Genomic DNA, 27,571 nt, shown 5'->3' on the forward strand with positions numbered 1-27,571 from the left:
GGTGTTCGGGGAGGAAGCAGCTCTAAAAGATGGACAGGCCCAGGAGCAGTTTTCTGATTGATATGTTGACAATGTGAACTCTACTGGAAAACTTGACTCCAGTGAAGTGAAGCAGTTTGGCATCATCCGTTTGGTTTGGCCGCAGTCCTCCGAGGGGAAAACTGAATCACCCTAACACAAAATGTGTAAACAGATCGAGGCCGTGGAAAATATCTGACAGCTAGTGGCAGAAATCCGCTCTTCCAAGACACAGAGTGCAGGCATGGTTAAGATTTGTCTATTATTTGTGTCATGACGAGAAAAGAGGACAAACACCACAGACTGTGTCCTGGCTGCATGCCTGATGGAGAGATACAAAGCAGTGGAGCATTTCTTGTAACTATCCTGTCATTCTCTCTGGATTAGATCCACTAACAACAGGTCAGGCAGGGGGCAGGTGTTCTGCTGAGGCTATCAGGAGCCATTTTCCCACAGCGTGGCCGACTGGGAGTTGCCGGCGCTAGTCGCCTGAAACTGCTTACGACCGAGGACCAACACAAAGGTTCAGTCTGTTGCTGAGTAGTAAGAAACCACAACGCAGCAACCATCCCTGCTGACAAAACAAAGTATTAAAAAAATGTTGCTTTGTAAGTAATTTAGCTGACAGGAAAGGAGTTAGTGCTGGCAAGCCTGTTCAGTGCTGGAAGAGAAAAACAGAGCATAGGCGGAAACTAACAAAAATGAACACGAAATGCAGGAAAAGTATTTAATCGATAGGATTATTTAGTGATTCCCTGTGCACAGTTATCAGGCAAGTTGCATGAATAAGCCTGAGATTGCGGGTAAAATTGGTGGGAACTCAAATCAATACATATTAAGATACAAGCTGTTTTTTGTCCTCCTTTCTCTCAAAGTGTCTGCAATTACACTGCTGTAGTGAATACACCTTTGCTTTCTTTAAGCGAGGTGTAAGCTGGGAAAAAGGGTGATCTTCTTTCTCTCCCCAAAAACAACACTCACTGGTGGGCAGGGATTACAATACGAACCATGTGACTGCAAAACGCTGTCACAAATGTGTATGGATTGGATTGAGACCTTGGTTCAGGTCCAGCACAATAGAGAGCAGAGTAATAACACTAAAGTAAGTGTGTGTGTGTGTGTGTGTTTAAAAAATCAAGACCTTTCCAAAGCTATTAAAAATAGCCAATGTGTTATCTGTGTAAATGTCAACATGTTGTATTTATAGCAGGATTGACTCGGAGCATAAAGGTTATTTTCAATTAGATTAGATAAAGAATTAACAGTCGGCACCACTGAATACAAAAAAGCGAATGTCACAACTACTTTTCCACTGCTGTGGCATTTGCATAACAACGCTGATGGAAATAAAATGCACAGCAATAAAATTATAGAGCAATATTTTCTGTTGGGCAGCAGAAGGGCAGCCTTGTGGAGAATGCAATAAGGTATGAGTAACAGGGGGAACATCTGGAGTATTCATGAGAAAATTCAAGGTTCATCTGCTGACTTTATTACAGGGAAATCGACTGCACTGCCTCACAGTGCCGGTAAACTTGTCGATACTCCGGCTGCCACAAGAAGCACCTCTTCGTGGCCTTTGTACATTTCATTTCTCAGATTTAATCGAGCCTCATTATTGGCACTTTGATCTTGCAGCGAGCAGAAGAAGCCGCTGTATCTCTTTGTAGTGCTACAGTTAATGTCAGCCTGCTGGAAAAGAAAGGGGGGACCACTGTCTCTATAAATCGACCCTTAAAAAAGGTAAGGCTGTGGTATCACAGCCTTTGAAGATGCTTAGTGGTCCACCAGACTGCCTGCCTCGTATATATACACTTGATGGAGAAAATAAGTGAGATGTGAGCAGAAAAGTGCTTTATTGTTTGATTTACCCAAACTGTTTTCTAATACCAGAATGTAATCCAAAGAGTCTTTAATTGTAGAATTGACATCAAAACAGACTCACATTTATAAGAACCAAGACAAGAATAATACCGTTATTTTAGATTAGGATTCAGAGCGAGCCTACAGTGTGTAAGAATAAAAGGTATTTAGGGAACTGATCCAACTTTATTTGGCTTTCCATACCCTCTTCATCGTGGCAAAACAAAACAACATTAGCTAAGGCTGGGTCGAACAAGATTCAAGACAGCAAACTAACATTTTAATCCTTGCTATCCTCTCTAAAGACTGACCCCGAGAACAAAATGTGCTGATGGCTCTCCTCTCTGACCCTTCAGCTGCTACCATTAGCAGGGGACTTGGCGGCAGCCTGCAGGGTCCTGCGGGCCATCTCCAGGGCTCCTTCCTGGCTCTTGTTCCCGCCAATAAAGCCTCCAGCGTGGACGAAGACGCAGCCCTCGATCCCACTGAGCTTCGACAGGGCTTCATCACGAATGCCGCGCCACTCTTCCAGCAGGGACAGCCTGGGACAGGAAGACAGAAGGGAACATTGGCTTACAGAGAGACACTGTGTGGTTTGGCTGCTCACTTCCTGAGGACACTTTGGCAAAACACTGAGTGCTGTCATCGTCTGCCTAACCAGGAGAACAACATCAAAGAAACCACAATGATGCACTGATGAATGATGTCAACCAACATCAATTAAAGAACAGAATAAAACACCATTAACTTCTGCTAGTGAGTCACTTTTCAAGCAAACATGCCAATCCTTAACTGCTTCTCAAATTTGAGGATTCTCTTTTTTCTCACAAGATAGTGAACTGACATTTTTTTTTTTTGTTCGCTAAATTGGATAACACGATCAAGACATCATAGACGTTAGGAAATCATCACATACATTTAGCAAAATGCTCTGATATTTCTTTTTTTATGATTTGAAAAAAGAAACCGCAAAACTATCAGTAATGACATTTGATTCTCCCATTTTATCTTGGCTTCGCACAAACACTTGGGTTGCTCTGGTCTTTCTAGATGTTATGACAGGACCTACAGTGCACTGCTGTCATTCAAGGCACCTGCAGTTATCCTGACAAACACTGCACCACCACAAGCAGCCCGAGCAAATAGACCAATCAAATCAGCTTTATTCTTCTCTGGGAATGTGGAGAATCACATATTTGGTACCTTAGAAAGGCATCCTTATGATTGCAGGGGAGACGACAAGCAATCATACAAAGTGGAGAAAAGATTGGCTCTGCGAGGGTTCACAGGCTGACCTCCTCAAACTGTCTCCAGATGTAACGTCAAAGAAGGAGAATTCATAAAAAATGTAGAGCAGCTCATTTACTACCTGCTGTGTGCAGCACACGCCTCAGTCTAAAGTCTGGCATGTCATTTAAAACACATTACCAGTTGTCTTTTGTTTCTGTGCATGTGTGTCATGCTTGGCTTGACAGGGTTATTATCTCATTCCTTCAGACCTGGTCTGAAGCATATGTAGCAATTCTGAATTATCACTTCGTCATTTCAAAAACAGACTTTAACATTAACTTAAAGCATCAGATTTCCTTTTTTTTTAAAGTAATGGAAACCACAGGCCCTATTTTCATGTGTCACAAGTTTGATGAATTATGGAACTGTTTTGTGTAACTCTAACAGTCTAACTAAAACAGACATAAAGAGAGATGCTTGTCAAAAACAGATGGATCTTTAAAGGGTTTTCTATTGTCCTCCATTTTGAAGGTTTGATTTCTGGCCATTCTGTGAAACATCCTCTAAAAACTGTAATTGTCAGAGAGTAAGGAGCTTCAGAAAGGATCCATAACGGCAAATGATTGACATGTTTTCCAAGCCAACTCAATGCCATTATCTCAAGACCACATGATCGGGAAGGTTTCTTATTTCTCTAATTCCCCTCCTCGACTCCTATCCTCGAGACTTAGTCCCGCCCACAGGAGATGCGAGCGGAGGAGTCGAGGAGGGGAACCGAGGAGAGAGGAGGGGAAGCAGCAGGCGGTTAGAGAAATGAGAACTCCTCTCCTCTGAGCGGTCATTTTAAAGAGACGTCCATTAATGATGACAGGAGGCACAGCAGCCCTCTGTCTGATGGACAGATGTGTTCATAACGACTTATATTTACTTTTAATTAATTCACAGTGCGGTATGATGGCTACAGATGTGGACATATATATATTTATATAAATATATACAATTTCAGATTCAAACAAGTATGAGAGCTCGTAACACTATCAGAGACTGGACATACACCCCCCCCCCCTTCTCTGGTCGCTACAATGGGGAATTGAAATTACGGGCCAAAAGTTTTATTTACAAGTATTAAAAGTAAGCAGAGGACACCAAATCAACTGAGACCTGTCTGTCTGTCTGTCTGTCTGTCTGTCTGTCTGTCTGTCTGTCTGTCTGTCTGTCTGTCTGTCTGTCTGTCTGTCTGTCTGTCTGTCTGTCTGTCTGTCCTGTCTGTCCTGTCTGTCTGTCTGTCTGTCTGTCTGTCTGTCTGTCTGTCTGTCTGTCTGTCTGTCCTGTCTGTCTGCCACGACACACACCACACACACACACACACACACACACACACACACACACACACACACACACACACACACACACACACACACACACACACACACACACACACACACACACACACACACACACACACACACACACACACACACACACACACACACACACACACACACACACACACACACACACAACACACCACACACACACACACACACACAACAACACACACACACACACACACACACACACACACACACACCACACACACACACACACACACACACACACACACACACACACACACACACACACACACACACACACACACACACACACACACACACACACACACACACACACACCCCTCCTAAAGCATAATCAGGCTGCAGCCATTGTGTATTTTATTATGTGAAGCACTAAATGGCCTTAGAATAATATCGACTCTTTGTTTGTAGATATACACTACAGCATACAAATACAGAAAGTAATGTAGGCCTGTTGTACTGAGTGATATATATTTTACACACTGCTCTGCTTTCTGCACGGACCTCACAGCTGTTCTCACTGTAAACATTGCGTCATGATTAAATCAGTTGATAAAATAATATCCAGGGTTGTCATTGGCTGAGATAAGTCCGGCCGTGCGTCACGAATCTTTTAACATCACTGTTGCCGGAAATACATCCGCGGAGGACCCATCAGTGTATCCTCGATTATAGCTCCTCCAGAGAGCCTCCTCGATGCTCGATCCTCGAAGTGCATTTAGAGAAATTAGATGTCCTTCAACATGGCGCGCTGAAATCCATTTCCGGGTCACTATCGGAGGACCGAAGAGTCGAGGAGGGGAAATTAGAGAAATGAGAAACCTTCCTTGTGTTTTCCAAGAGCCTGAGACAACCTGGAGGAAAAGCATGGTAACCCCTTAATCCCTGTAAAATGAAACAACTGATCGATAGCTCCACAGTATGGCTGGAAAACAAGCGCAAGACGAAAGGTCAACAGGGCGTTAATGAGAGGAGGAGAGGGGGGGGTGGTGGTGACTTGTTGTTATGACAGACCAGGAAGCTCTGATTCTCAAGATGACTCGTCTAAAAATAAAACCACAATTAGCAAACTCATTCCTCAAGGCCTTCCCAAGATCCTTACTCTACCATAACAACACAAATGCTGAACTGGGAATTAGTGCTTCAATAGAAGAAGAAAAAAATATTACATATTGGCTGCATGTGTTTAGAGTAGGGATGCTCCGATCGATCGGCCGCCGATCGATATCGGCCGATACTCACTCTCTGCCGATCTATCGGTGCTCTCTATAAATGCCGATCGGGAGAGCCGATCACATGACGTAGAATACATGACACTTTTCTCTGTGTGCGGCAAAACAAGCTCGCCAAAATGGCTTCACCGGTCTGGCATTATTTTAAGGTGTCCGAAAAAGACAGTAAAATAGCGGAATGCAACGTGTGTGAAGCAGAAATCCTCTGGAACAAGCTAAACTAGTTATAAATATATTTATTCTTCAGTCGGGTCACTCATTACTGGATCAGTGAGCTCCATGAGATGGATACTGACGGGCGAGAGAGAGAGAGAGAGAGAGAGAGAGAGAGAGAGAGAGAGAGAGAGAGAGAGAGAGAGAGAGAGAGAGAGAGAGGAAAAGAGAGCGCTTCCGCTAATTTCTCCCGTGTTATTATCCAAAGTTAATGTAAACTTGAATAATGTACTTCATTTGAATGTAATAATTATGTTGGTTGTTGTTTGTGGAAGCGCCAGTGAATGAGCCCCATTAACTGAGTTTTAAACATCACTTTAAATGGAAGATCCCCATAGGGCCCGCCCACTCGATCGGTATCGGCCGATACTGATTCTGGCGGTCGGAGACTCCCTACTTTAGAGGTTTTACAGTCTCCAAGAAAATAATTAGTTCAATCCTCCTGACTCAATATTCATGGACACCATCTCTGTAGTAAAGAGTGTACACACAATGTAACATATCTTCCTTTGGCAGGGATTTAGCCGACTAATATCACTACAGGGCCAAAGAGGAGGGATACACTTTCAAATACTGCCCCTTTTAAAGAGAAATGAACTCAATTTCCTCACCTACTCACTACAATTGAACATGTTCCACTTCTTCAACAAATAAACATGACGGCTGTTTACCTTTAATTTATGAAGTAAAACAGAATTAACAGATTTTAAGACATTTAATTGATTCGTCGATTAATAAAATAATCAACCTGCAAGTATTTTAATAATCAACAAATCCTTTTAAACCCGTTTCAAAAAAACATTCTAGTTCCAGTAAGATTTTCTGCTTTTTTTATTAGTTATAGAATAAATGTGGCTTTCAGACTGATATCTTTGTTTCAGACATTTGAAAATCTTCCCTAGGGCTTTCAGAAATACCAATATTTTTTTTTTTGACAATTGGTTTGCCAAGGTAATAATCTGAAAAAAAAGATAATAAAATAAAACCAGCACATAACCGCAGGTAACATCCCTAATACAGAGGCAGAGCAGAAATAGGGTGATACGTTCTGGTCCAGCTCACACTGCTTCTAACAAACAGTTTTACAGTAAATCTCAGAGGAAGGATTCTCCCACTTCTTTCTCTCCTCTCAGCTCACATTTCCTTAGCAATGTGCTGCTTATAAAAATAGACATCTCCCCCCCAAGGTGCAGTAGCATGGACACAGGTGATAACAACACCCCTTTCCCTGAGTCGGCACACGCCCGCTGGGAGGAAGCAGGCCACCCGTAGGAAGAGCCATCTGGAGCTATGTTGTTGTTTTAAGCATCTCGCAAGCCATTGTTCTGATGTAGCTCCAAACCAACAGCCCTGTTTGTATTAAATCCAATCTTTGAAGTGCCTCGCCACCATAAACATGAGACTGTCTGTTCAATTGGAAGAGCTGCCCCCTGGAAATATTCTGCAGCGGAGTGGAAAACGTCCGGCAGGTGTGAAAGGTGGAAGAGGGGAAGGTAATAGGATTAAAGGGGAAGAGAGCAAGACAGATAGGAAAAATAGAAGCGTGTGATTATAGGACAGAGACAGAAATGCTGTTCATAAGAGACACAGTAAGAGAGGAAGAAACTAATGGGAGAGCAAAGGGACCTCATGGAAAGAGAAATAGAAAGTGTTACAGAGCAGCCACTGTTCAGATCAAAACTCAATACAAAAAAAAGCTATTCTACCCTCTTCTTGTGCCTTTGGGCAACCTAAAGTGTATTCCTAATGAGACCCATGTAGACCCAGGATAAAGAACAAGGCCACATACACAGCATGAAGTCATCTGAAATATCACATCTGTAAGTCCATTTGATTTATAGACCAAAGTCACATATCTCAGAGGGCTTCACAATTTGTAAAACATATGAAAGATTGTTTTAAGACCTTTGATTCCAAAACGGAAAATTCCCTTCCAAAAAAACCAATATCAGCGTAAGAGACTTTCAACAGACGGCACCATACTAAAAAGACAGATGCCGCTTTAATAACTGTAATTTATACCTGGCTGCTAAACCCTTGTTACTGTTACAAGGTATGTATCTTGTATTTTGTAAATTGTGTAACTTGCTGCTGTTAAATACCGTAAAACTATGTGCTTTATGTGCAATATATACTTTATATACATATTAGGGCGGTCAGTCGATTAAAATATTTAATCGCGATTCAAATATTTAATCGCGATTAATCGCAAATTAATCGCATATTTTGTATCTGTTCTAAATGTACCTTAGAGGAATATTTTTCAAGTTTGTAATACTCTTATCAACATATGAGTGGACAAATATGCTTTATGCTAATGTTTATTATCATTTGAACAATGACAAATATTCTCATGAATATTAAACACAACAACCTCTGAACATTACAAATATTCGCCTCAATTCAACCTGGAACCTCTCTCATACAATAATACAATACAAAGTGTGTGTGTGTGTGTGTGGTGTGTGTGTGTGTGTGTGTGTGTGTGTGTGTGTGTGTGTGTGTGTGTGTGTGTGTGTGTGTGTGTGTGTGTGTGTGTGTGTGTGTGTGTGTGTGTGTGAGAGATGGATCGTTGGCGCTATGTGCAACTCAAGGCATATGCTCGAACCGGAGCTGCCTGGACGCTGCAATCATGTTGCGCACTATCCGTGCTGAGTGTGCTGACTTTTCGTACAATGTCCCACTGTCTGGCTACCTGCATGAAGTCAAGTGCTCGGCGAAATGTCGCTCCTCTGTTTTCATTTCAACAGCTCCTTATATCCGTTAGCGCAGCTAGCTAGCACCAGATGCTAACACCAACAATACACGTAAGGTCTCTCTCTCGCTCTCGCCACACATACACAATCCCTCCCGGTCCTCCCAATAGCCAGTCGGTGCCTGCCGGTGAGCGTGGAAGTGTGGTCTGCTGCAAGCGGGCGGCAGGAGCGGGGCTGTCAGCATCAGCTTGTAGATGGTATTTTAAACTCGATGCGCTCTGAAACTACGGGGCGGCCGAGGAAAAAAATACACATGCGTTAATCGCGTTAAAATAATTAGTGGCGTTCATTTTTTTTGCACTAACGCGTTATTAACGCGTTAACTTGACAGCCCTAATACATATGCCATCTTTAATAACTGTAATACATACTACTAAATCCTATTAACTGCTACAGGATTTGATTTGTAGATTTGATTTGTTTTTGATCTGTATTTTTGAAAATTATGTAACTTTTTTTGTTTTTATCTTTTTTTAGCATATTGTTTATTGTATTATAACTTTTTTTTAACGCATTTAAGATATGCAACACTTAGCTGTCTGTAGTTCTTTCCTGCTGTAACGCTGCAAATTTCCCCTCTGTGGGACTAATAAAGGTATTCTGATTCTGATAGTAGAAATACTGTGTGAAGAATCAGAACGAGCATAAAATAATAACATTCCTTTATATTTTTCAGAAACTCAAAGACACATTATTTGATACTGTTTATATAACACCCATTCAATGTATTCTCTATAGGAGTTTGTATTGTAAGTGGCTGAGTCTGAACAATCTGTTTACGGTTCACTCTCCTCCTGCGGTATCAACGCTGCTTTAGGTAACTGATAATGCTAACCGAGTGCTTCCTGTTAAGCTTTATTTTTAGCAGCCACAGGACACACCATGCATTTGTCACAGAGGTTAGTACATACAGGAGAACACTGAGCAAACACTAGTGTGATAAGTTCAACAGCTCCAGGTTCATGTATCGGGAAAAGGTTAGGGGATTTAATTAACTTGGATTATTTACAATGGATTTTCACTATGTGTTTTCTCAGGGGAGTTTCTACTAACCGTTTTTGCCTGGAATCCAGGAAATGAAAATTGAGTCTGTAAACAAAATGATATTGATGAATTGTCAAAGGAGCTTTCTTTTATATAAACCACTACAGTTTATATTCAACTTTCCCTTTGGCTGAACCGGCATTCAATGAAAATCATCAAGATGTGGCGTTATGATGGGAACAAAACTGCCATTTTAATTATTCACCCACCTGATTTGTTCTTAAGGGGGAAAAATAACTATAGTGAGTTACGATGTCTGACATTTCATTTCATTTTGTGTAGAGGCCAATTTATGATTTTCTACAGAATTCAATGACCCTGAACGTCTGCTGAACATGCTGCATACAAAGTGTTTAGTGTTTCTTAAACGCTTGTTCACAGAGAAGTTAGTTTCTGAATATAAATCAAATATTGAATCAGAATCCTTTCAAATCCCTCAGATTGTTATTATCTTTCTACACTTTCAAGTATCTAAATGCTAAGAGCAGATGAACACAGTTTAGATCAACCTTTTCAAATAAGCCACTCACTGTCTAACTTGCCAAAAGGTCCAAGACTGAAATAACACATACATATATTATTTGCAACTTAAATAATGTGCCGGAGGTTATTTGCAAGTTACGTAAGGATTAGAAGACACATTTAAAAATGTCACCTTGTGTTGGCTGATAAGGAAGAAGCTCATTAACAACAACAAAAAGCCCAATTCACCATCAACAACCTACAATTTGAAAATGTAATGAAATTAAAATAAAATGCGGAGAAAAGAGTCACTCAAAGGCACCCTTTTTTTAAACTTAAAAAACAACAATCGTTCCATGTTGTATCCGTGACCAAATTAACAATTCTAAGCTGATCCTTGGACTATATTGTTCATCTCTACTCAATACTAATATTATTTCACCTCAGAAACTGGTGATTAAGATCCATTCATACCACTTTGAGAAGCAGGGAACAACATCAAACAGAACAAATAATCACACATTTGAGCCTATGAATTAAATCCAGCATGAAAACACATGGCTGCTGATGGATCTTCTGGTCAGTGTCAACATTAGAATGTGTTTTCTGGATTGCTTCAATGTAGAATGCTGTAATGCAAGCCGCCACAAAGACGAGAATCTGCGCAGTTGAATTTGTTTCCATATTCATAATGTGTGATGTATGCTGGGATTTATTCAGACAACAAATGAACCACAGAACTCCAGGGGGGGATGCTGATGACGTTAGCAGAGCAGCGTTGTGGGTCGCAGGGCGAGAGGCTAACCATGTAAACAATTCCTCTCCAGAGGTAACACACACACACTTGAAGTGTGTTAACCATCCGACATATTCACAGAGGGTCTTCGTCTTCTCATTACTGTCATTATGTAAAAAGTGGCAAGGCAAGAACACTGATGTGATTCAATGAGTATGTACGGAGCATCTTTTACTAAAGAGAACGGCTTGAGGGTTGGAGAGAGCTCAGTATTTCTAGAAGATGCAGGAATGGTCCACAAAAGACGCAAGATTGTGCACAAGGCAAATTAAGCTTACATTACATAGGATGTAAAATGCATTAAAAGTTTAAAAGACCATGAGAAGGATAACAATAATAATCATTTAAGGTAAGGAAAACAAACAAGACTGTAAGACAAAAGAGTTCATTATCAGAGATTGCCTAAAATGTTAGGTAAAGTAAAGCCCTTTTTAGCCATGGGTCCACCACCTTAGTGCAGAGTGGAATATCTCAACAGATATGGTGGATGAATATGATAGATTGGGATTCAATTTTGGAGAAACATTAATGACGGATGAATCTTACTTGCTTAAGAGACCCCCAGACTGTCCTTTAGCACACCCATGAGGTTGACACGTAAGCGTTTTAGTGAAATGATTTAGCTGTTGAATATGGTATCCACATTTATGTTCCCGTCAGGATGAATTGTAATATCCTTGTTGAGCACATAAAATTAATCTAGTCTATCAGACTTAACTACTGTTAAGTTCAATGATGTTCTTGTGTAACTTCAGAACGGCCTATATCCTGCTAATAAACAGGGTTGTGAGGAGACAATGGGGAATATATAACTGAAGATAATCTGTTGTTCGATAGAGACTGAATCTCACATTCAGTAAAATACACCCTCGTAAAAAGCTGGCGTATGCTTAAGTGTGAAGCTGTACAACAACAAAAAAACACCTTATTGGGAGGAGCAAACGTGGAGGAAGGACTCAGGTGTCTCTGTTGAGTTTGTTTACATCATTTCAAATCCTCAGAGAGAACTGCGAGAACAAAAGCTCTTCCTTAACTATCAATCGTCGTACAAACACGCTTTTCTATCCAAGCAGGTGTTAGTCCCTCCCCGGACGACATGTTATTCCTCCGTGAGTTGTTGTTTAATGGTGCAATAAGCATTTATGTTAGCTCATTTCAACACATTGGGAAGGTTGTTAAGTTCATATCCTTCACAGTATTTTCCCACAATGTTTAAAACACTTGTCTGGGAGAACATCCTGAGTCAGAGTCACAACACCCCTGTGAGTTGTGAATGTCTTAACTTCCGCCAAGGTAAGTCATGCAATGTGCACACATTACAAGCGGCACTCGATGAAGCAGAAATGTTGTTTGAATAACCTTTACTAAAGAAAAATTGTGTGAATTCACACTTCTAGCTGTTTTTTGTTTTTTAAATCACCTGTTCTGGAAGGTGTTGAGCCCGGCGGGGACGCACTGGACCCGCCACTGTCCATTCTGGTCGGAGAAAAGGACAAACTTGATGGGCGACTCCACCTTCAGGTCCTTCTCCAGGGAAAACAGATGCTCCTTCCACGGACATCCGCCCTGAGAGAACAACACCACCTCCCCACTAGGATCCACCTGGTAAAAAGAGGAGACAAAGAAAAGAGTGTGTTAAATAAAGGACAAAAGCAGCAACAACTTGTTTTTTTCTGTAATTTAGGGTGCTTTAGAGAACATTTGCTTAAACGTTACAGTTTTATAATATAAAGTTTCTCAACATAACTAGAATATAAGCCAGAATAGAGTTTTTAGTCCTTGGCATTGAAAACATAATTTGCCCTGGAAATGTGAACTGAAAGTCTGTCTGTCGAGAAAAACACAAGATATACCAGCCTCTCACTGTTATACAAATATTCAGATTGTCCCTGAAAGAAAATTTGTTGAAACAATTGTTGTCCAGAAAAAAGTGATATATTTGTTTTTAAGTGGGTTCAAATACAAGTTTGTCCACATCATCTATGTCTATCTGGTTCCATGCTAACCTACAATTTCACCATGTATTTCCCAATTCAGAGAAACAGAGTGAGAGTTAAGGTGACAAGAACAATAAGCAATCAATCTTGACAGTGTCAGAAATGTCTTTTTCTGGAGTCCAAGTGCAAAGTAACAAAGTTCACAAAGGAGGGGTGTACACGTGTGTACCGAAGTGTACCGAATGAATATAACGTTAAACATAAAAAATTGAGAGCGTGAACAACTTTTTGGAAGTAATTTCAGGTGCTGCGTCGCAGCATTCAGAGTAATTTGCTCACATTGGGTTCAACGCGTCATAGAGCGACCAAGTCATTTCATTGGACGAGAGGCATACTATGAGAGCTGGTCAGAGGGATGCGTTCAAATTGAGTCAGTAATTTGAGGAACAGTCGAAATGGCGAACGCAGATAAAGTTGAGCTCGAAAATCCTCCAGCATCATTGAAGTCTCCGGTTTGGGAACATTTTGGTTTCGCAGTTACGTACAAGGATGACGGACAAAGACAGGTGGACCGAACCAAAGCTGTTTGTCGGCATTGTTCAACTAACATTGGTTACGCGGCTGGCAATACATCAAACTTGCACACTCATTTGAAAAGGCCTCACCCGAACGTGAATATCACCGGTACCAAAAGAAAAAAGACTGAAGTGCAAACCCAACTCCCGCTAGCATGTAAGCCTCCACCACTCGCAGAGTTCAGACCGAGCCAAAGCTATTACAAACGCCAAATATCCTTATGTTGCCATGTTAGCAAAGCGCTACCTGGCTGTATCTGCTACCTCTGTCCCTAGAGAGGGTGTTCTCCACAGCAGGAGACATTGTTAGTGCCAGCAGATCTGCCCTTTCAGCAGCAATGTGGACAAGTTCATCTTTCTTTAAACAACATGAAAATACAATGACAAGCAAGTCCTAATGTCAAGCTGGCTAGTACAGTACAGTTCAAATACAGATTATTTCAGTTCATCGAAATGCTGCACCTTAATGTTTATTTTATTATATTTTGTATTTATTTCAGTGAATACATTATTCACAGTTTAATAATAATAAAAAAATATATATTTTATGTTTTGTGATAATTTTTTCTGCTGTACCGAAAACGTACCGAACCGAACCGTGACCTAAAAACCGAGGTACGTACCAAACCGAAATGTTTGTAAACCGTTACACCCCTCGATAAACATTTTCACACATCAGATTGGACAGACTTGTACCTGATGCCTGGCCTTCACAGCCTCCTCCACCACGGCACGAGCCGGCAGCCAGGAGGACTGATAGAACTCCAGACGGTCCAGGAACTCCTCTCCCACCATCTTCATAGCCTTCCTGAAACCCTCCTGGGGAAGAGATGTGTGCACATACATGCATTCAAATCAGTGTAATGATGTGAGAGCAATATCTTGTTATAAAGACTGACTCAAATTTGGGTTTCACTTTAAAATGCTCCCGATATCTTTTTTAGTTCCAGATCATAACTGTATCACTTATGAGCGTTCAGACCCAAATACTTGCTATCACAAACACATGCATACAAATCTAACAGTAGGGATATTCTGTGGTATCTCTGAATTTGAATGGAAGGAGAATATCTATGTTTTCAATTACAGACACTTTTGAGAAATCACCTGGTCGGTCTATATTCAAGTTGTCTGACTAAATAATATTTGTTGTCGGGCCTCAGAGACTGAGTTGGTAGGGGTGCCGGGAGTAGAAACATAATCATGTGAACTGAAATGTGAAAGAACCAAAACAAACAGGCCAGCCTCTCCACTGAGACAACCCCAACGATGGAAATAAATTGTTCAGCATATATGCAAAGGCAGGCTTATCATGCAGAGAAACAGGTAGCGTTTCCCCACAGGCATTCCCCTCCTGCACTAATGAGACAGAAACCCCCCAGGCCATTTGTGTGAGCCTACGTTGTTTCGGCACGGATCTGGAAATGACCTCCGAAAACCGATTGCACAGCATTGCACCTGTTCTGTTCACCACAACATCGTTATTGTATTTTAGTTTTACTGCAGGCTGTCCATTTTGTGTGATTGTCATTTAATAATGTAGCCAAAAGCCAACAAAATGGAGGTCATGGAGTTCAGTGCCGGGCTTATCCATGTTGCAAAATGATTGAGTCATCAGCTACAAGGGCTCAATCGATGAGGCAATGCGATTATTATTCAATTGAATGAAAGATGTATTACAAACTACTTTGATAAGTTTATGATTGTATTTTATCAAGCAGAACCACTAAATATACCCAGTCCGGACCAGATATATGGATGGAGAGGTTTTTTTTGTTAAAACAATCGTTTGGGGAAACAATCTGCATGTCATTTGTTTCCAATTTCCAATTATTCCTTGGATTCAGTGCATTGCTTGTAGCTTGACTAATGGAAACGTGTGTGTATAGCACTGTTATGCTGTGTTTCTTGTGTGTTTTACTACAACAGATAGTCATTTACCCACAGTAATTCCAAAAGTGTCTATGAGTCATGCTGTAGAAACCCAGGCAATTAAAAAAGAACAGATACAAACCCACGCATAATCTGTGACCTTTGGTTTAAAAGATGTATAATAACGTGTGTCATGAGAACGGCACTCGTCAGCCCTTCACCTCTGTGTCTTGACTCTTGCTGTTCCAGCGTGGGTTCAGGTGGCCGACGCGTGCGCTCAGCGTGGTGGAGACCGCGTACAGGGCCTCCCCGTCATATTGTGAAATACCGTTGTCAATAGCATCCACCTCCTCCACAAAGTTCTCATACAGCTGCGAGGAATTGAAAGAGACACATGACAGGAGAGGTTAGGATTCTGTGACGAGCGAATACTGCATGGCAACAACATGGGAATCTGATGTTTTATGTTTATGCTAACTTTCGAAAACCAAAGAGCAAATCCCTTTTTAAAGCCAGGGAAGTTATGAAAGGACTTTCAGGAGAGAGTTTACATTATTCTGATTGAAATCAATTTGGTCACAGTGTGTGGGCAGTTACTGAGGCCTAGAACGCACAGTTTGGACATAAAACCAAAATGAAAAGCCAAATTGCTGCCATTAGAAAGTCCATTGACAAAGCGAGAGAGGAAGTAACAACGAAGCAGAGACATATTGAGGTTGGAAAAGTCAACTCGTTGGTACATTGGAAGGTCAATAACCAAACAGTTGACATTTTATAAGTGGCTTACAAGTGGAACTAAGTTTTGGGTCAAAGATAGAGATTTTGGCTGAGGATGATAGAAGCAACATCCTAAAAATAAGTAAGCCACTGCTGTGAGTAAAAGTATTATTTGGGGCTTAAAAACCAACTGACACATCAAAAGGCGGATGATAAAAGGAGTTAATAGAGCTAAAAGTCATGATTGACCTAAGATTTGATTGACCTAAGAGCTTAATGTATCATTTAATATTCACTGTGCTAAAATCCTGCTTGAATCTGTCAGAATCTGAAACATCCCCGTCACACTCTATTTATAATCACAATCTACTGACAACTGTAGAATTGAAGGCAAAACGTCAAACTAAATTTAAACAATAAACATTATGCATGGTGTAGTCCACAGTGACTGCATGGTTTATGCAACCCTAACACAACCAACAAGGACAACATGAACAAAGACAATAATTCACACATTTTAACATAGTAACTAATAATCTAGCTTTCTTCTCATTTATTAGATGTTTCTGTTCTTCCGTCCTCCAACTGTTTTTAAAATGAACGGTGTTGGAGCTCAATCAAAAAAATCAGTTTTTAAAGGTCCCCTATTATACTGTTTTCCATCAATATATTATAGGTCTCAGATATATACAAAACATGTCTCTGAAGTGTTTGGCTCCAAATACCAAACAGATCATTGCAGCATCCCATAATCCCCTCTGTTTCAGCCCTGATTCAAAAGTGCTGATTCTCTGTCTGTTACTTTAGATGAAAATAAGGAGCCACTCCCCACTTCCCTCAGAGATATTTGGTTAAGAAGAACACAATGGTGCTGTAGGAGGAGATTCAGGTGATTAGGTGGGGGGAAGTTACCTTGGTTGGTGATTGGCTAATGGTTACACAAGCCAAAAAATCGTTATGACATCATAAAGTGGCTTGAATTTGATCAGCTCATTTTCAGACAGGTTTTTATAGAAATGGATCAGGACAAAAAGTGAGAGAATCCTTTTTCCTGAAACTTTCAGAATCTCTTTACACAGAGGACACACACATGTTTATGTATAAAAGACATGAAAAAGTGGATTTTGCATAATAGGTGACCTTTAAATGGAGCATTGTGCTGTGAATAAAACTCAGGAGGTTACTAATCCACCACCTGCTTTGAATCCGCCCGCCCCCCCCTCCTCCTCCTCTCACCTTGTCAAAGAGCACGTCCAGCTGCCTATCGCCCTCCTTCAGCTGTGTCAGATGGGTCAGCAGCTGACGGCCAAAGTGCAGGTAGACCAGGCCTGCTGAGCTCAGCTTGGTCACCCATGGCTTCTCCGGACGCAGGCTGTGGAAGCTGTCTGCAAAGGTCCTGAAGAGAGGGAGACACTATGTGAACCCACTGCAGCCGGAAGAGAGATGGTCTTTAGATGCTAAGACAATATTAATTTCACAGTAGGTGACAAAGGTCATTATAAAAATAATGCCAATAGCTTTCACAGTACACAAACAGCTGCCCTATGTGTCAGCCAATGCTGTCAAGTGCCCCGATAAACATTCCTGTTTGTCATCTTGCAATCTACTCATTTATATAAACAGTTATCACCGCAATAAACCATATTTAATTTGGCCTTAATGTATATTATTTAATTTCATATTCTGTTCTTGTACATATCATATTCTATTTACATGTACATAGACTTTTTGCACTATTTTGTATTTTATTATATATGTTGCATTGTTGGAGCTCAAGTCGGAATGATTTCATTGCCATTTCTACACTGTAGCTTTGTGCATATGACAATAAAACCTTTGAATACTGTATGTAAATGGAATAATCATGACATTTATCATGATATAAAATCTAATGAGCTATGGGGATCATCTTGTTTGATGACACGTGTCACAGCAGTAGTCATGTATTGTAGCCAAGTCTATACAAATGAAAGGAACAATTTAAATAGATACATAAAGTAGCTTATGTCAGTGCTATAACCTGCAATCTCTCTATAAACCTGGTCTATAGGCAGAGGATATTCAATTCTCAATACTACAGCCAACACATTGGTGTTCTGCTCATACACAGACTCCTCCCAATAACTTGTCTCTTCAATGAAATGCTGAACCCAGATTTATGCTGCACACTATGTGATGTTTATCAATGAAAGCCACTTGCATCCATAAACATTCCCCTCAGCTTCAGAGAGTTTGTGAGCGTCAGCACATGAATAGAAGCCACCGGAGCTCTCTCTCAGCCACGTGCTGAGATGGGAGGACTCCAGCACCCAGCTACTGTAGGTCATTTAATTTAGGCTTAATTAGGATGCTTGGGCTGCGGCACAGCGGAAAACAGTCTGTCGAATGAATGAGTGACATGCTAGGGAAGCAGGGGGTATTCACAGCCATTAAAGCACTAATTGGCCAAGCTGAGGCATATCTATGCTGATTATCAGGAGATTGGAGTAAATGAGCACGAGGAAAATGACAGAGTGAAACCAGAAAGGCTGAACAAGGTAACCAGCACCAATGAGAAGCCTTCAGACTGTTTGTGTGAAATGAATGGGTGGCAGACTGATATTTGCCATACAGAACTGAAACAAGGTGATTCAAGTAAAATATAGAACCAATACTGGAATATGAAGAGAATTTAGTTAGCTTGTTTAAACGTGCTTCACATGTAATGTATTACGAGTCCCACAGTGCACCAGCTGCACCACTTCTTTATGCCGATGACTAAATCACTACACATGATGGTGTTATAACCAGGGTTGGGAGGGTTACTTTGTAAATGTAATCAGTTACTGATTACTGAATACATGGCTTGGAAAGTAATCCAAATACAGTTATAGTTACGTGTCATAAAAAAGTAACGTATTCAGATTACTTTTGGATTACTTTCTTTTTCCATCACAGATGGGTATGTTTTGGTGAACAGGAGACACAAAAAGCAAAAGGAAACTGAACGTGTTTTTACTGTTTTAATGGCGTATCAAGAGCACAACTGAAACATCACCTCTGAAACGATGTAACAACATAATACACTTTTTGGGGATGCAGCTTGGGATGTGAGGAGTGAGGGACACGGCTTAGAACGGGCGTGTCGCCTTCTGTCCTGCCAGTGTTGGCATTTTATTCTTTATGAAAAGAATATAGTGGTCAGTAAATTCCCATTACTCTAATCCGAGTAGTCCCTAAAAAGGATGGAAGTGTGTTTTGCAGAGACACAGATTTCACAGACACAGTGTGGGTTTCCAAGTCAACTTCTCAAAGTGTCACAAAAATATGTTTCAACTTTACTTCACTCAGACCCGGCATCATGGGCCCGCTGTTTTAATCAGGGCTGAATAAAACACTTAAAAATGTTTATTATTATGTTTATTGTTGTTATTTGTAGGGCTTTGTCCTAATATTTATTTCTGTATTAAACTATGTTGAAAGATTAGTTTAATATCATTTTTTTATTTTGCTAGGAAAGTCTGAATGAAAGTCTGAATGAAAGTCTGAATGAAAGTCTGAATGAAAGTCTGCGCGCGAGACCGGTTTTTCGCTGGGTTGAGTCGTGTGTTATTTTAAGTGTTTTTTTTTTTTTAAGTGAGATGCGGCACAGCAGCCTGTCAGTTTACTCTTGCTAGGTTAGTTTGGCTATTATCATTTATATTTATCTGCAACAATGGATATCAGGAAGTGGTTCACGAACAAAAGGAGCTCACAAAAGGAATATGGCAACTCAGCGCCAGATGCAGGCGCATTAGAGGAAATCAGTTACGTTACCAACGAGCTAGCAAGCCAGCCAGGGACAAGGGAGGCTGGCTATCAATTATATTTTAAAGATAAATTGACTCAAGCCGGCTCTCTCACAAACTCCTGCTCTGTGGGCAAGCAGACCGCTGCACACGCTCTCTCCCTCGCTCAATCTCTGTCAAATCTGTATGTCTGCCGCCTGCCTTCACTGCTTCTGTTATAATGACCCCAGCTAACCTTTATTTCTTTCATTTCAGCCATCGTCTGCTCCTCTGACTACTCAGGCTTTTCCTTTTGTTGTAAACAATTGTTGACCCCTTGAACTGTATCCTATCAATTACTGACTCATCTGCAAACAATCGATTTCCCCTGTGCTTAGGAAATACATATTATGGACAAAAAATAATATTACATCGCAAAACAAATGATGAATTTTAAATCTGATTACTCATGTCATCCTTTGAGAGGCAGATGTCGGGGAATGTTTCTTTATAATTAGTTTAGACCTCACTGTGACCTTCTGTACTTTAGAGAAAACTAATTCCCTTCAGAGGAGCGCTTCAGAAACAGTAATGGTCTCCGTCTCATTTCTGCCTTTAACTTTCTGGGGCAATTATTCTGGTAAGATTGGATAACCTTAAATAGTAACTTATACTATTCAATAAATATACATTAGAGCATCCGTGGCTTTATTCATTTTAATTGTGTACACCTGTTGAGTCAGACAAACATACAAGAATGTAATTACTGTTACAAACCGTACGTTTTATCAGATGCTTTGATCCCAACAGAAAACTTAAATGTTGATCAAATTGAATGAATTGTGGCCACAGTATGTTGCATTATAGATTGTTGGTGAATACAGAGGAGAGAAAGCTTGCTGTGTACAATACGTGTACAATCTAAACTATGTCACAATACAAAAACCTAAAATCTGTTTATACGGGACATTTCTCTGATGACAAATGCCGACCACATTAAATACTGCATCCCCATAGACACAAATACATTGTTTGCTTTCATGTCTTTGCTGAAATTAAGTGGAAGCAGTTGGAGCATTTCCAGTGAGAGCAAAAATAATCCCTGGCAGATCTGATCTGTTGTGCTTCTGTCCACCTTCAGTCAGTTTGTAGAGGATAATCTCCACACGTCTACCCTACTTTTATCCTTTTCTAATCAGAAATCTATCGATCAGAAATCGATTAGAAAATTATAAAAGTAGGGTAGACATGTGGAGATTATCCGACTGAACAAAACGTGATCCGTCTCTTAAATGTGTGTCAACCACAGACCTTATTTCGAGCTATTTTCCAAAATCCTATGGAGAAATTTCATTGCGTTTTTGTCGAGGGAACCGGAAGCAGCTTTCTTCCGGGTTTCAGGACGCGTCACTGCGGCACTCTATTCACAGCCATGTAAAAAAAAAAAAAGAGCCATGTAAAGTGAACCTTCAACAGTAAATGTATTCTATATCTGCAGGAGTTCCTTACATTAGTTTTGAAAATAAAAAGTTATGTTATGTTTATCTTAAGGCTTCAATGTTCACTTCATGTAGAAATGCAGGGGGGTGAGGGAGAGAGAGGGGGAGTGACATGCAACAACAGATCAAGTTATATGGCACGTGCTGTAACCATTTAGCTAACAAGCTGCTCATTAGAATTCATTGTAATCATGGTCTTTAAAAAGACATATATATAAAAGGTTTAGGTCTCCGTCTCTAATTTCCATGGTAACTGCAGGGGGCGTGGCAACTTTCAGTGACATGTTACAGTCTCATGTCGCTTACAGTTATGGCCGATTTAGCAGAGAGTATGTCCATATTTCAGAGACAGGGAAGAGAGTGCTATCACTCATTTTATCTAGCTCTCGGAAAAAACTACGTATTTAATTGTTTAATATCAACCACAGTTTTCCCTGGGATGTATTTGATAACGCTGTCAACTTCATCTGTGCACTGTCACTGCTCTAAAATACATTACACCCATCCCTGCCTTCAGAACCATCTCCCCCCATCCCCACACGTGAGTGACAGCCACATCCTCCTGAGGCTCCCAACAGAGAGACAGCCTCTGTGCCTCATGCACCAGCAGCGGGGGGGCGTTCAATTGAAGGAGCGCTAATTATCACTAACCACCTGCCAGGAAGAGAGTCCTGGTATTTCTTTATCACCGTGGTCGTAACTCTGATTATCACCAGGGCGATAAGCTGACAAGACATCTGCAGAAGGCTGATTACTCAACGTGATGAGACTTTGAGTGAATGCAATCATTTGGAAGGAACTTTGGCAGAAAATCTAGCAGAGCGTGTTACTACATGATGATCCATACAGATAGGGTACTTTAGTAATGTAAGAACAGAGCCACAGGCAAATATAGTCTCTTACTTGGACCCAAGATGAATAGGATACGATTCATTACACTTTGTTTTAAGACAACAAAAATAAGCAACAGGTGTGAAATCTATATGGATTTCCCTTTGTTGAGTTCAAGGAGACATGACATACAACTTCCTGTCAGACCTGTGATGGCTGTGTGTGCATCAATACTTATTTACGGGACGGGTGGCGCAGTGGTCTGTGCATCCGATCATCAAATCAAGGGGTGCTGGGGAACTCCAGTTCGAAACCCGCTCCTGCCGCCACTGCGTCAGGCCGTTGTGTCCTTGGGCAAGACACTTCACCCGGATTTGCTCCTGTGGGTATTGTCCACAGTACATGTATAATACCAATGTGTACCTGTGAAAGCGCCTCGATGACCTCGATGCGTGAAGATGGACGGTGTGGCGCAGTGCGCTGTGCAATGATCATCAGATCAAGGGGTGAAACCCGCCGCTGCTGCGTCTGTAAAGCCGGTGTGTCCTTGGGCAAGACACTTCACCTGAACTTGCTCCTGTGGGTATTGTCCACAGTATCTGACCATTACATGTATGATATATGTGTAATGTGTGTATATGTAAAGCGCTTTGAGTCATTGATAAAGCGCTATAATAAATGTAAGGAATTATTATTATTATTATTTAACACACCTCTATATTTTTTAAATGTTACGAAGACATGCACATTTTCAGTTGAATGTCTCAGCTCTCTAGTGGATGAACTATGCATTGATAATGTATGGTTTTAAAATGTATACAGTGCATGACATTAAGGATTTTGGGAGATGGCCCTGTGGGCCATCTAAGGTAATTTACAGATGGCCCTGAGCCCAATAGAGATTGCCCTGAAAAATGTGCGCGGACGAAATGGCACGAAGGGTTTGGGGGGCCTCCGTCCCCCTAGAAAATTTAGATTTTTGCAGGTCTTAGATGCTGTCTGGTGCATTCTCTAGACTGAATTATAAGATGAACCACCACAATATTATATTGTACAATTTCAATTTTATTCTTCATTTCACTTGTTTGTTTGTTCTTGTTTGTGTGTGCTCGCTTGCATGCCCTGCATAGCTATAAGAAACACTTAAGTTGTTGGTCAAGACACTTGAAGTAGAAAAACATTACATTCAGTTATTAATGCCAAAACAAACATTATTTACACTATTATGGCCCCTGTTAAAAATGTTTGTAATGTTATCTACTGTAAGTTGGTCGAACGAATGCCTCCTCATCCGGAAGCTGACCGAGCAGACCCGAGCAGCAGTCGAGCAGCAGTCGAGAGGAGCCGAGCGCATCCGCGAAGCACACAAAATGGCGACGTCATAGTTCCCATTAGCCGGCAAATCTAAATCTCTTCGGTCAAAACTATTTCCCTTTAGCGCAATACCGCTTCAGTTGCGCCACTTATGTGACAGACAAAAGAGTATGTGACAGACAAGAATAGTCAATTCTAATGTCTAACACTTAATGTGGAGAAAGAGATGTCCTGTGTGGGTTGATTGTGCGTTGATCTGTTGGTAATGCCTCGGGGTTCCGGTGGGCATGTAAACAAATACATAATGCTGCGCTATACTTTGTGGCCTCACCCGGTTGCATAGCGACACTTATTGTGTAGGTGTCTTTTAATAAGCAGGTAGTCCTATCATTAGCTAGAACTAGCTGGATCTGATCGATATGGACATAAACGCGAGTGAAGTCTAATCTGACGGGAGAGAGAGATCAGCTGAGCAGGCTGACGAGTGGACACGCAGCTCTGCATGATCACATGCAGCGGTGAGCGGACAAAACACACACTTCAGGTTAGAATATCACACGTAGCTATTTTAATTACCTCTCAAACTACCTAAACTAGTTATAGATATGTTTAGTTTTACTGTCGGGTCACTCATTACTGGATCCGCGGGCTGCATGATACTGGCATAATAGATTGCCCGATCGGGCAACCAGCAGGTGAGGCTTCATTGCCCGAGCTAAATACTAGATGGCCCCGGGCCATCGTTAATGTCGAGCCCTGGTATATGGCAATCAGTTACTTATCCACCTTTATACAAGTTCATTATGGAGCTGCAACAAAAGAACATATCCATTATCCATTGTTTCAGAGGAAGCGTTATCTGAACTAAACTAATATTGCCCAATATACCTCCCAAACAAACAAAGACGATTTCTCTTTTACTCACTATAACACTATCATTTCTTAAAGCAGGGAAATAATAGATGTAATGAATTAGATTAATTATGGTGGCTGGCTCATGACATGGCTTACTGGTGCATCGAAATGGAACAAGCCTGCGTTAATGATATTAGTTACCCCTGTGCTTCGCAGCTGTGACATGTCAAAGTGGCCGACATGAGAGAGGCACATTTTGCATTGCTTCGGTAGTATTTGCATCACAGAAAAAAACGATTCTTCTCAACATGATAAGAATATATGTATATAACAATTTGTATTTACGTAAAGATAATTACATGAAGTACTCCTTAAGTGCACAACACTAGACTACATGTTCATTTCAAGTTAAAACTTTTTTTACAAACACTTAATAAACGTAATCTCTTCGCAGCAGCATACTGCTAGTCGTACCTCTGATGATGGTCATAGCGATGCTTCTTTGGGTCGAACTCTCCTCCCACATCTACAACGATGTCACACTCTGCCAGCTGTTTCGGGTCCCTTGTGCGGATTATCTCGGCATCCTGTTAAATAAATAGAACGTTTTTTTAGGTCTGCAATATCTACATATTAAATCTGTACTCCAGCATCCCACATGAATGCAATCATATCTTGATTGGTATGTCCAGGCATCCTTTGAGCATCCCACACCTTTTTAATCCAGCGGGAAAATGCATTTAAATGAATTCTACCAAGACTGTGAATTATTACTAAAATTGTAAGTGTTTAACCCACTGGGAACAGATCTGTGGCAGAGTTCAACAATAATTCAATTAGAATGGAATACATCACTAGTCACCGGTAAAGAATACACATTGAACCAACAAACACATTATATGTATCTTTATATAAAAAATATATGTTTTATTTCCTGTGACAAATGGTTAACACAGCCATTCCTATTGTGTTTGAAGTTTTGTATGCAGCTTTGTTTACATTTGGGTCAGGGAGTTTGCCACAGATAAATAAGGGTTAACCAGATTTGTGCTAAATTAGCTAATTTGCTTCTATGTGTTGTTATAGTTACAACATGAGTTACTTTTAGAAGTCACTATACCCACAAAGGTGAATGTAGGAACATGTCAGTAGAGTTTGGAAGGTGTTTTATTACGGTTTAAGACTTTTTGCTGGGTATTTTCTCCCAAAAAGTACACTATATGACTGACTACGTACACTAGTTGTATCACAGGTCCATTATCCATATGTCACCGCTCTTAGAGCTCCATCTATCAGTGCTGCAGCACCACCAATTGGGGTGTTAAGAAATTACATGGGACGTGTAGCAAACACATCAAATAAAAACATCTCTAGAAACCAGCCAATGCAGACTGAAGATTAATATTTAAAATAAGTGTTATCAACATTGTGTACATTAAGTAACAATAACACACGAACAACAGCCGTTAGAGGATAAATACATGCACCGATCATATAATGCACTGTTGCCGCCGAAGCCTACCTTGTACTCGGGCAGCTGCCGGAGGATGAAACAGGCCAGGACTTCATCACAATGAAAGCTGCCATTGTGGGTTCCGATCTTAACAGCGGGCATGTTTGCAGTGCGGAGTTTCTTCGGCTGACTGGACATGTATCGTGGTGCTTTCACGTCCACAGACAGTAAACAACGGCAGCTAGCTTGTGAATGTAGCAGTTGTAAAACACTAGCTGGTTTGGTTAAGTTTATTTGACACGTATTTATTTTTAGGTTAAGTGCTATCCTACGTATACACCACATTCAAACTTCACACGAAACGTGCTGGTGACGGACACATTAAGCAGACGGAACGGATATGGTGCGCCAGTTTTGTGAACCGCAGAAAACCGTTTTTGGTCTGTCTGTTTATTGGTTGTTCGTAGCCAGAATATTCTTTTCACATATTATTATTATCCCAAAGTTACCTGTGGATTTAAATGAGCTAAAGAAATATATGTTACCTATGAAAGAGATGGAATATTTGACTAACTGAATCACAGTAATTCTGAATGCTGACAGCAGAGGGCGCTGAAGGCAGAGAAACACATCTCTCCCACTCAGGGCAAGACCTTTGCAGATATGTCATTCGTCATATATTTAAACACTTTACAGTATTATATGGGGAAATGTATTATTTAGTTTCTTTAAAAACAATAAATAAAGGATTTTACTGTTTTATAATAAATGTGATAATGATGTTGGCAATTTTTTTAAATTAATAAATATAAATGTAACAATTAAAAAAATACTTTGGATTTTTTTCCTCAATGGTGTTGAGAAATATGTGAAACGTGTTTACTGTATGCTTTACACAATGAAAATGTGTTCTGTTATTGTTCTATTTGTAAACTATCCCTTGGGTGGGACTTTCGGAAACAGTTCTGAATTGGTTTGAATCCTACTTAAAGGACAGAAACAACTTTGTTTCTATAGGTAAATACACATCTGAGTTGACAAATATGACATGTGGGGTTCCTCAAGGCTCCATCTTGGGGCCTCTTCTCTTTAACATCTACATGCTACCACTGGCTCAGATAATGAAGAACAACAAAATAAGTTACCATAGCTATGCAGATGACACACAAATTTACGTAACAATTTCACCAGGAGACTATGCTCCAATTCAAACACTGAGTAAGTGCATTGAACAAATCAATGACTGGATGTGTCAGAACTTTCTCCAATTAAACAAAGATAAAACTGAGGTAATGGTTTTTGGAGCCAAGGCAGAACGTATAAAAGTTAGCGCTGAGCTTCAGTGTGCAATGTTCAAAACAACAGATAAAGCCAGAAATCTAGGTGTAGTCATGGACTCTGACCTGAGTTTCAACAGTCACATTAAAACTGTTACTAAATCAGCCTACTATCACCTAAAGAATATATCTAGGATTAAAAGACTAATGTCACAGCAGGATTTGGAAAAACTTGTCCATGCTTTTATCTTCAGTAGACTCGACTACTGCAATGGTGTCTTCACAGGTCTCACTAAAAAATCTATTAGGAAGCTGCAGCTAATTCAGAACGCTGCTGCTCGAGTCCTCACTAACACTAAGAAAGTGGATCACATCACTCCAGTTCTGAAGTCTTTACACTGGCTTCCTGTGTGTCAAAGAATAGATTTCAAAATACTGCTGCTGGTTTATAAAGCACTGAATGGTTTAGGCCCAAAATACATTTCTGACCTCCTGCTAAATTATG

At 40.6% G+C, this 27,571-nt stretch overlaps 1 protein-coding gene across 1 annotated transcript; it reads right to left on the minus strand.

Moving 5' to 3' along the window:
* Window positions 1-1,855: 1,855 nt before the first annotated feature.
* Window positions 1,856-26,184, minus strand: myg1 (myg1 exonuclease). Its single transcript, XM_034198421.1, has 7 exons — window positions 25,859-26,184; window positions 24,811-24,923; window positions 17,328-17,487; window positions 15,596-15,745; window positions 14,199-14,321; window positions 12,411-12,592; window positions 1,856-2,423 (listed from the first exon to the last, which is right to left on the minus strand). Exons 1-7 carry the CDS (start codon window positions 26,132-26,134, stop codon window positions 2,234-2,236), a joined length of 1,194 nt encoding a protein of 397 aa, XP_034054312.1. The 5' UTR covers window positions 26,135-26,184; the 3' UTR covers window positions 1,856-2,233.
* Window positions 26,185-27,571: the final 1,387 nt, after the last annotated feature.

This window comes from Gymnodraco acuticeps, unplaced genomic scaffold (genome assembly GCF_902827175.1).
Source record: "Gymnodraco acuticeps unplaced genomic scaffold, fGymAcu1.1, whole genome shotgun sequence".
Lineage (NCBI taxonomy): Eukaryota > Metazoa > Chordata > Actinopteri > Perciformes > Bathydraconidae > Gymnodraco > Gymnodraco acuticeps.

What these genes read in the sequence shown, in the direction of transcription:
- myg1 (XM_034198421.1), bottom strand. Translation starts at nt 26,134, where the DNA reads ATGTGGTGTATACGTAGGATAGCACTTAACCTAAAAATAAATACGTGT. An exon ending in GGCAGCTGCCCGAGTACAAG is followed by an intron (nt 24,924 to 25,858) that starts GTAGGCTTCGGC and finishes TTTATTTAACAG; the next exon opens with GATGCCGAGATAATCCGCAC. An exon ending in CGCTATGACCATCATCAGAG is followed by an intron (nt 17,488 to 24,810) that starts GTACGACTAGCA and finishes CCCTCTCTTCAG; the next exon opens with GACCTTTGCAGACAGCTTCC.